Source organism: Chiloscyllium plagiosum, unplaced genomic scaffold, assembly GCF_037043375.1.
Source record: "Chiloscyllium plagiosum isolate Xiang-an unplaced genomic scaffold, Cpla_swu_hap1 HiC_scaffold_16, whole genome shotgun sequence".
Classification (NCBI taxonomy): domain Eukaryota; kingdom Metazoa; phylum Chordata; class Chondrichthyes; order Orectolobiformes; family Hemiscylliidae; genus Chiloscyllium; species Chiloscyllium plagiosum.
The window spans coordinates 571,308-582,059 of NW_028270154.1; the positions used below are offsets into that span (position 1 = coordinate 571,308).

Genomic DNA, 10,752 nt, shown 5'->3' on the forward strand with positions numbered 1-10,752 from the left:
CTCCAATGTTCAGCAGCATTTGCTGATTTTCTGATTTGCTAGTTGGAAATGTAGTTAAAACATGGAGGAGAATTGTGCTTCCTTTTGACTTAAAAATCAAAAATTCAATCAAAAATTGCTGGAGAAACTCAGCGGGTCTCAATGCATCTATTAAGAATTAATTTTTCAGGTCAATTGAACGTTCTGGGATATGACACTATCACGAAGCATTCTGTCGAACACACTAGCTAGAAGAAAATTGGAGACTTGAATCTGTCAACTTCCAACGTTATCACTAACAGAATTTATATTATCATGTTCATATGGGGGCTCCAAAAACACAAAGCTTTTTTTTCTCAGCACACAGTTACAAAGGTTAAAAGGTACAAATCTAAGTTATAAATGGGCAGTGTGTACGCTGCTGATCTTAACTCTCAGTCTCTGGATTTAAGCCAGTGACTGAGCTGGAACTGAAAAGAAAGGTCACTAGCATTTGTCCATAACTCACAGGTACCTGAACGTGACTCACATTGGAAACATTGACACCCCTACAAAAGCTGGTGACAAAGAAACATTCTTTGCCCATAAATCAAAAGCTAATTGGTTTGGGTACATGCAGGTCCTACATTTTTAATCTTCACAGGTATAAGGAGAGACAGGTGTAATGTGACCTTGATAAGGCTACGACACAGCCATCATAAAATCTGAATTAAAGTTCCTCAGTTTTACATTTGTATTCCCATTTCCTTTCTCACACTGAACTTCAGTACTCAAGTTCACTGCTTGCTGTTTCTGAGCAACAAGTGCTGCAGCTATCAGATTCCCCATCATCTGTTATTAAACCCATAGCTCTTTATTGTGAACCCAAAATTTATATCACTTTCAATGGAAATGCACACAGCCATTATCAATCCCCTTCAGTTTCTGTGGATCCAGAAACGTCTCTTAGTAAGTCTGTCCCATTTACTGCTTAAAGTTCCCAAAAGCTCACCAAGACATGTGAACCATCTGAACTGCAAAGCATCCATGTGGGTATGTGAGCCACTGAAGGACACAGGAAACAATATTTCATTTCAGATAAATCCAGTACCAAAGTTTATAAATCCATTGCTCAAAATCATGAAGCATTTTGAAATGGAAACCATGATAAATTGTCTCGAACAGTGGAAGAATTGTTAACAAGAGGACAGAAATTTCAATCATTTGCTAAAGAACTAAAGTGAGCATCATGAAGAAGCTTCTCACACATCTTGTTGTTACGATTAGAAATGAGTTTCATCACAACAAAGAGAATATAAACATTGAAAGGGTAACTGATAATATTGAAGTGGGAATATCTGCACGACTGCTAATAAAGGGAGACAGACTATTTTGGATTCCAACATCTGCATTTTGTTTTGTCTCTATTAAGGAGAGACTGGCACTGATTGGCTAGCACTTTTAGAGATCCAGCACACGCATAGAGGGTGGAATGGCCAGCTCCTCCGCTGTCAGATCCTGAGGAGGGTGGCTCAGTGGTTAGCACTGCTACTCCACATTGCTAGGGACATGGGTTTGATTCTAGCCTTGGGTGACTGTCTGTGTGGGATTTGCACATTCTCCCTGTGTCTGCTCCAGTTTCCTCCCACAATCCAAAGATGTGCAGGTTAGATGGATTGGCCATGGGACATTATCCATTGTGCTCAGGGATGTGTAGGCTAACTACAACTGCCATGGGAATTGCAGAGTTTTAAGGATAGAGTGAAGACCATCAGTGTGGACTTGATGGACTGAATGGCCTGTTTCCACATTATAAGGATTCTATATGATCCTATGACTTGATGCAGGGAGAGCCATGGAAGCTAAGTGTCTTATCCTAATCCATGTAATTCTTGGTAATTGAAATTTGAAACTCTTTGTGATGATAAAAATAAAATCTCTCAATATTTTGAAGTGAGGAAGAAAGTGCAATCACAAAACAGAAGGCTAACATTTTCTTGCCTATTTTAATTTTGATCAGTTCAAAAGTCATTGACATTCAACATTAATGAAACAGTTGGTAAATACAGATGGGAAAATAGCCACAGGTAGCCATTGGTTTATATGGTTTTAATGGTTGCCATTTTCCTAACTACTATTAATTCTGGGGAAGAGTCACTCAACCCAAAACATTAACTCTCATTTCTCTCCAAAGGTGCTGCCAGACCTACTGAGCTTTTTCAGCAATTTAGATTTTTGTTTCTGATTTACAAAATCCGCTGTTCTTTTGGGTTTTTTTTAACAGGTAAACATTTTTGGTTTTGTAAAACAGCGAGTAGTTTAGTTTCAGTGCTTCGTATTCACCATTGCTTCCAATTTAATGATTAGATTAATTCCCTACAGCGTGGAAACAGGCCCTTCGGCCTAACAAGTCCACACCGACCCTCTGAAGAGTAACCCACCCAGACCAATTTCCCCCTGACTAATGCACTAACACTATGGACAATTTAGTGTGGCCAATTCACCTGGAGAAAGTGAGGTCTGCAGATGCTGGAGATCAAAGTTGAAACTTTATTGCTGGAACAGCACAGCAGGTCAGGCAGCATCCAGGGAACAGGAGATTCGACGTTTCGGGCACAGGCCCTCATTCCTGAAGAAGGGCCTGTGCCCGAAACGTCGAATCTCCTGTTCCCTGGATGCTGCCTGACCTGCTGTGCTGTTCCAGCAATAAAGTTTCAACCAATTCACCTGACCTGGATCAGTGGTGCTGGAAGACCACAGCAGTTCAGGCAGCATCCAACGAGCAGCGAAATCTGCACATCTTTGGACTGTGGGAGGAAACTGGAGTACCCAGAGGAAACCCACGCAGACATGGGGAGAATGTGCAAACTCCACACAGACAGTCGCCCGAGGCTGGAATCAAACCTGGGACCTGGTGCTGTGAGGCAGTAGTGCTAACCACTGAACTAATGTTTATGTTTCTGTCACAAAAGTATACAAGCAGCAGAATGAGATTTAACTGATCATCTTGTACTGGTTAATTCCAAGACACTAGATAATATTTTATAATGATTGCATTCTCTATTAATAACTGAGCATTTTTGGCCTAACTAGCTCTTTGAAGGATCTTTACAATTAATCCCACATCCCTCTTTTTCCTTCATTGTCCTACAATTTTTTTTTTTCATTTTAAACATTTATCCAATTCTCCTTCACTGCTGCTATTGAATTTGATTTAAGCACATTCAGATCCTAACAACTTGCAGTGTAAAATGTTGCTTTCCCTAATAGGACTGATCTGTCTATGTCTTTTGTGTTGTCTATAATTCTTTCAAATTCTTGCTTTTTATTCCTCTCTTCAGCTGTGTTTTCTCAATTGTAGGTTGGGGTGTTCGGCTCCTTTAACTCTAACTAAGGGAGCATCAGAGAGGATCATACTCAAAACATTAACGTTGTCCCTCCAATGGTGCTCACAGACCAGCTTTCCCTGTCTGCCTGGTTAAGTTCCCATGATAACCTTATCCATGTCTGTCAACTCACTTCTTACTCTCCAATATAATCCAGTCCGTCCACCTTTTCCACATAAGACAACCTGTTCATTCCAGGTATGGAAGAGTATGGCGCTGGAAAAGCACAGATGGTCAGTCAGCATCAGAGGAGCAGGACAATCGATGTTTCAAGCATAAGTTCTTCATCATAATGCTTCATCACAGGCTCTTCCCGATGAAGAACTTATGCTCGAACATCGATTCTCCTGCTCCTCGGATGCTGCCTGGCCGGCTGTGCTTTTCCAGCACCACATTCTTTGACTCTGATTTCCAGCATCTATCGTCCCCACTTTCTCCCATTCCAGGTATCAACCAAATAAATCTCCTCTGAACTGTTTCCAATACATTAATTGTAAATTCCAGTACATTTACATTGGAAAGGGGATCATTACTGTGCACAATCTTAAGGCTCTTGATCAGGTACCCCTCAGCTTTCTCTTTGAGAGACAAAAGCCTGTTCACTCAAACTGATTATCACAATCTTTTTAATGGCATGAACTGTAGAAGTCATTGTTTCCAACTTATGAACAGCTGTTACAGCTCAGATAGTATGGAGACCAGACAGGTACACAGTACTCCAACTGGTCTGAGTACCAGACACTGAACGCATTCTGCTCGGTTCCACATGAGGCCGCATTGTTGCGTTTTGTGACTAATGAAAACAACATGCTCGTATTTCCACAGACCTTTCAACAAAATCAGCTCTCTTACAGAACTAAATCCCATCAAATTGAAAGTGCCAAAAAGGCCATCGAAATGAACTCTATTCCCAATATTTCTCATGGTAGAATTGTTTGATTTTTCCGATTATTAAGTGAGAGAGAGAGAGAGAGCGGAATTACGGTCCTTTCTAAAGCGGCTGACGATTGAAATGAAACTAAATGAGTTTTAACATTGCGCACAGGCAGCACTGCCTGTAGTTCATTGTATATTGCAAAATACACCTGCATTGACATAGCACCTTGCAGTGAAGTACTTGCTGAATTACTGTGATGCAGGACACGCAGCAAGCCGTTTTATACAACACGGTCCCACAAACAGCGATAAGGACCCAATGTTGGTCAGGGGACAAATACTGACCCTGCCTCCGAACTAAAACCTCGAGTCTTTAATGCGATATAGTTTTCAGCATCCAGCTGCGCTCAGGGCTCTGGGGAAAGCTGGTGTCGGGGCAAATGCGGCTGGAGGGGCTGAATGGCCAGCGTGTTGCCCTCCTTACCTTCAGTTTCTGGACAGTCCTGTTCTCCTCGGGCTGCCGGTTCCAAACGGTGGTACCTCCCTTGTTGTACTGGACCAGCCAGCCTTCCTGACGCTCGCATTGTTCCCGGAACGAGCTGAAATGGGAATCATCGGGGACCTGGACGATCTCACCACTCGACATGATCCCTCCAGATCCCAAATATGCGGCCACACAGTCAGGGATCCACTCAGAGCCCGCCCTCGATCCCGGCTGATGGTGATTGAAATTGCTGACTTTGTTTTCCGCTCCGTCTCTGCATCAGTTTCCTTTCAGTTTCAGAGTTGTCCCGCTGCGGGTGAGCGGCCCGGGCTTCAGGGACGGCACTGCCAGGGACCCGGGTTCCCGCTCCCAGCCGCTCTCCCTCCGGGGACTGCAGCGGCTCAGGCTCCGGGAACGGCTCTGGGCAGGGGGCAGGGGGCAGGCATCAGGCAGGAACCTATCAGCGGAGCCGCCTGCCCCCTGGCAACATGATAGCACAGCGAGAAGGACGGAACGGCCTCACCCCGCCCTCAGCATCACTCAGCCCCACCCTCACTCTCACCTTTACCCTCACACTCACCCCAACCCTCACCCCCACTCCCACACCACACTCCCATCTTCACCCCAGCCTCACCCTCACCCCCACCCTATCCCCCTAATCAGTCCTTGCCTTTCCCTCAGGAAAGGGAGGTACCACCGTTTGGAACCGGCAGCCCGAGGAGAACAGGACTGTCCCTCAGGATTCCCTCCAACAACTTGCCCATCACCAATGTCTATAGTTCCTTGGCATGTCCTTACCACTTTACTTAAATAATGGCACCACGTTTGACAACCTCCAGTCTTCTGGCATCGCACCTGTGACTATTGATGATCCAAATATCTCAGCAAGATTTTGGAGAGCAGATTCATAATTTCTTGAAAGTAGAGTCGCAGGTAGATAGGATAGTTAAGAAGATGTTTGGTATGTTTTCCTTTATTGGTCAGAGCATTGAGTAAAGGCGTTGGGAGGTCATGTTGCGGCTGTACAGGACATTGGTTAGGCCACTGTTGGAATAGAGGTAAAAACAATGACTGCAGATGCTGGAAACCAGATTCTGGATTAGTGGTGCTGGAAGAGCACAGCAGTTCAGGCAGCATCCATATTGCATGCAGTTCTGGTCTCATTCCTATCAGAAGGGCAGCACAGTAGCTCAGTGGTTAGCACTACTGCCTCACAGCTCCAGGGTCCCAGATTCGATTTCAGCCTCAGGTGACTGACTGTGTGGAGTTTGCACGTTCTCCCCGTGTCTGCGTAGGTTTCCTTCGGGTGCTCTGGTTTCCTCCCACAGTCCAAAGATGTGCAGGTGAGTTGGCCACGCTAAATTGCCCATAGTGTTAGGTGCATTGGTCAGAGGGAAATGGGTCTGGGTGGGTTACTCTTCGGAGGGTCGTGTGGACTGGTTGGGCTGAAGGGCCTGTTTCCACACTGTAGGGAATCTAATCAGAAGGATGTTGTGAAACTTGAAAGGGTTCAGAAAAGATTTACAAGGATGTTGCCAGGGTTGGAGGATTTGAGCTATAGGGAGAGGCTGAACAGGCTGGGGCTGTTTTCCCTGGAGCGTCGGAGGCTGAGGGATGACCTTATAGAGATTTCTAAAATCATGAGGGTCATGGATAGGATAAATAAACAAAGCATTTTCCCTGGGGTGGGGGATCTCCAGAACTAGAGGGCATCGGTTTAGGGTGAGAGGGGAAAGATATAAAAGAGACCGGAGGGGCAATTGTTTTACACAGATCATGGTGTGTATATGGAATCAGTTGCCAGAGGAAGTGGTAGAGGCTGGTACAATTACAACATTTAAAAGACATCTGGATGGGTCTATGACTAGGAAGGGTTTAGAGGGATATGGGTGAATTGAGATATATACATATTTCTGAAATGTGACTTGACATCTCTAACCCAAAAAGATTTATAATTTAAATTATGGACTTTCATTCCTATAAGTAATGAATTATTTGAAGTTTTTTTAAAAATCATTTCACTTTTTAACTCATTCAATCCTTGTTCCAGGATCATTTGGTCCACAGTTTTTTGTAGTAGCAAGTGAATATATTTGAGAACTGAAGTCAATTTATTTTTGCTTTTCTGGCAGATTTTACTATCCTATCTACCTGCGACCCTGGCAATTGGGACTAGATTGGGTTAGGATATCTGGTCGACACGGATGAGTTAGACTAAAGGATCTGTTTCTGTGGTGTACATCTCTATGACTTGATGACTCTAAGACACTGGAAGTGTCCCAGACACCAATGTTGCATAAGAGGACCATTTCACTGGGTTGAGCTGCTCTGCCATTAGCTACCCTTAAATTCATTACTTTCAGTTTACAGAGGGCCACGGTAGCTCAGTGGTTAGCGCTGCTATCTCACAGCACCAGGGACCTGGGTTTGATTCCACCCTGAGGCAGCTGTCTATGTGGAGCTTGCGCACTCTCTCCATGTCTGTGTGTGTTTATTGTGCTCTGGGTTTCCTCCCACAGTCCAAAGAAATGCAGGTTAGGTGGATTGGCCATGCTAAATAGCCTATTGTGTTCAGGGATGTCTAGGTTAGGCGTGTTAGCCATGGGAAAGAGAGGGTAGGGGGTGGATCTGGGTGGGATGCTCTTCAGAGGGTCAGTGTGATCTTGTTGGGCTGAATGGCCTGTATGCACACTGTAAGGATTCTACGGGTTCTTCTCATTGAGTATATATTAAGTTTGTACCAGGCACCTTACCTTATTCATTATACTTTAAACTCTCTTATATTAAACTAAAGACTACTTAATACTTTAAGGATTGTAAAGCAGAAATACTCAAAAATGGAAATGACTGTGGATGCCCAAAATCCAAAAACTGGGAGTGCTGGAGAGACTCATCAGGTCTGGCAGCATGTGCGGAGAGAGAAACAGTTAATATTTTGAATCCAGAATTACTTTTCTTCAGCTTTCCCACATCTCTTCATGCCATTAGTAAATCTAAGCCCCCACAGTCTTCCAGGATAAAGAATTCCGAAGATTCACCATCACCTGAGTGAAGACATTCACTCTTCTATTGATCCCAAATGGCTGGCAAAATTGGCAATAATGTCTCACTGTCTCACCACTCTATAATTAGACAATAATTTGTGATGAGGAAGAAGATATTGAACAATCTGATCCCCTCCAACATTAAACTCCAAAAAAAATTCATCAATTTCACAGAGTTTCTTCATTTGCTGCTATTTTGCATAAAACACATAAAAATATTGCTGAGATTTAAAGCATGAAGATCTTTTAATTGAGATATATACATATTTCTGAAATGTGACTTGACATCTCTAACCCAAAAAGATTTATAATTTAAATTATGGACTTTCATTCCTATAAGTAATGAATTATTTGAAGTTTTTTTAAAAATCATTTCACTTTTTAACTCATTCAATCCTTGTTCCAGGATCATTTGGTCCACAGTTTTTTGTAGTAGCAAGTGAATATATTTGAGAACTGAAGTTAATTTATTTTTGCTTTTCTGGCAGATTTTACTCTTCTGATTTACTCCCATTCCTCTGCAGAACCCACCCATTTTTCTTCATGAAGTAAACTCTTCATTTATTTCCGAGGGTTGGACTTTGAACTGTGACACATGTGTTTTGGTCAGTGTGAATAAAAGGGATTAACACTTAACTTCAGTCTTTTATGCCACTATATGCCAGAGAATGCATAAAAATTAATAAGGCCAAGATATTGAATGTTTAGCAAGCATAAAGGTACATAAAGCCCCATTGCTTCATGAGATAAGCAGCAAGTGACAGATGGAGCTAAGCAATTTCATGACCAATGGTCAGACCTAAACTCTGCAATCCTGCCACATCCAGTCATGAATAGTGGTGGACAATTAAACAACTCACTGGAGGAGGAGGCTACACAAATATCCCCATCCTCACTGATGGAAGAGCCCAGCAGATCACTGCAAAAGATAAGGTTGAAGCTTTTACAGCAATCTTCAGCCAGAAGCACCGGGTGGACGATCCATCTTTGCCTCGTCCAGTGGTGCCAAGCATCACAGAGACCAGTCTTCAGGCAGTTCAATTCACTTTATGTGATATCAAGAAATAGAATATAAACACAGAACATTACAGCGCAGTACAGGCCCTTTGGCCCTCGATGTTGTGCCAATCTGTGGAACCAATCTGAAGCTCATCTATCCTATACTGTTTCATTTTATCCATATGCCTATCCAATGACCATTTAAATGCCCTTAAAGTTGGCGAGTCTATTACTGTTGCAGGCAGGGCATTCCATGCCCCCTACTACTCTCTGAGCAAAGAAACTACCTCTGACATCTGTCCTATATCTATCACCCCTCATATTATGAAGGTGTGGAGGTCCTGAACCTTTATGAGAGTTGAAAAGCTAGCAAGGCCTGTCTGACACAGCACAAGGTGTTCTGAACAAGGTAATAATGTAACATTTGATCAAAACAGCTAGTGGCAGCTGGGTTATCATGAGGCAAAAACAAATTCAAATTCAGCCAATCAGTTTAAATTATACCCCAAGATAGCTAACTCCAATCAAGTTTGAATTTAGTGTTTTGATAATATTGAAACCAATGAAACAATCCGATGTTTTGGGGTATAAAACAGAACATTTTGGACAGTTGTGGGAGAACTGTGAAGTCACCAACAAGTACAGACTGCCAGCAGAACAGCTGTCTGAAAGGTACCAGGCAAAAAGAAGTTTGTTCAGCAGAACATCAAAAAGATGACAGAGGAAAATCTGCAGAGGAAGATACAAAGAGAAGATTCGACAGCTAGCTGGTTTTGAAAGAAAGGAAGTGTAAAATACTTGTTGGTATTTAATATTCTCTATTGGACTGAAAGAATAAAATCGTTAACTTTTACTTTAAATAGTGACCTCTGGGGTAATTCTTTGCCTCTCGAATTCTAACAGATTACAGCACAGGATGAATCTTTTCTGTGTTGCTGGCTTAAATTAGCTGAGGGGTTTTCCTCACGTTGTAACAGCTTGGGGGTTTTGTTAGCTATTCGAACAGGTTTAGACAGATCCAGTCTGAGATTTGGATAGATTTGAATCGATTTGGAGTACAAAAAAGCCCAGTAGATTTAAACACTTGTCGGTTAGTGTTCTAGATCTTTAAATGAAATGTAGGTGAGACAATTTATTTAATTTCAGTGACTTGTGGTTGGCAATATTAAAAGTGAGCGAAATGGTTCTTAAACTTGCTGAAGAGGTTCTGGGGTTTGAAAATGATTCTCAAGTTTGCCAAGAAAGTTTAGAAGGAAAGAAACTACCATACTTTTAGAATCAGCAAAGAAGTTAGATTTGGGTTTAACCAAAGACAACAACAAAGCTGAAATTGTAAGGGAATTACTCAAACACATAGGTGTATTAAAGAAATAGACAAGTACAGTAGAGGTAGAAAAACTTAAATTACAATTGAGGAAAATGGAGTTAGAAGATAAAGAAAGAGAGAGAAGGTTCTTAGCTGAGCAAAGAGGGAAAGAATCTGAACTTGAGAAGTTGTGATTTTGTCAGCAAAGTCAAATTAACAGGTTGGAGATTATAAGAGAAGATAGTGATATATATCTGCAACATTTTGATGAGAAAGATGTTGAAGCCTTCTTTATTTCATTTGAAACATTGGCTGGGCAGATGGAGGTCCGAGGATTTATGGGTAATGCTAGTTCAGATTAAACTGGTGGCAGAGAGAGTGAGGTATTCACAGTGCTGTCAGATGAGGGATCAAGAGACTATGAAGAGGTTAAACAGGTGATTTTAAGTGCTTTTGAATTGGTAGCAGAAGCATATAGACAGAAACATAAAGAAGGAGCCAGGTCTGACTTATGTCGAGCTCAAAAGAATTAAACATAGTCAAGATTCTGGCCAGAATTTTGTCCTGTGAGGGAAAGAAGTTGGGAGAAAGGGAGATCCTACACCACGAAACCAAGACTGGAGAAAACTGGTAAGAATTCGCAACAGATTAAAATAGGAGCCCAAGAGGGTGGGAAAGAGGTGAAAGGCCTCAGGTGTT

At 42.3% G+C, this 10,752-nt stretch overlaps 1 protein-coding gene across 1 annotated transcript in view; it reads right to left on the reverse strand.

Moving 5' to 3' along the window:
- The window catches only part of stard15 (StAR-related lipid transfer (START) domain containing 15), a 164,272-nt gene extending 158,991 nt beyond the window's left edge, over positions 1–5,281 (reverse strand). Inside the window, exon 1 of the mRNA XM_043711001.2 lies at positions 4,705–5,281. Within this exon, the coding sequence (XP_043566936.1) occupies positions 4,705–4,866 (162 nt within the window). The 5' untranslated portion in view covers positions 4,867–5,281. The remainder of the gene's footprint in view (positions 1–4,704) is intronic.
- Positions 5,282–10,752: the final 5,471 nt, after the last annotated feature.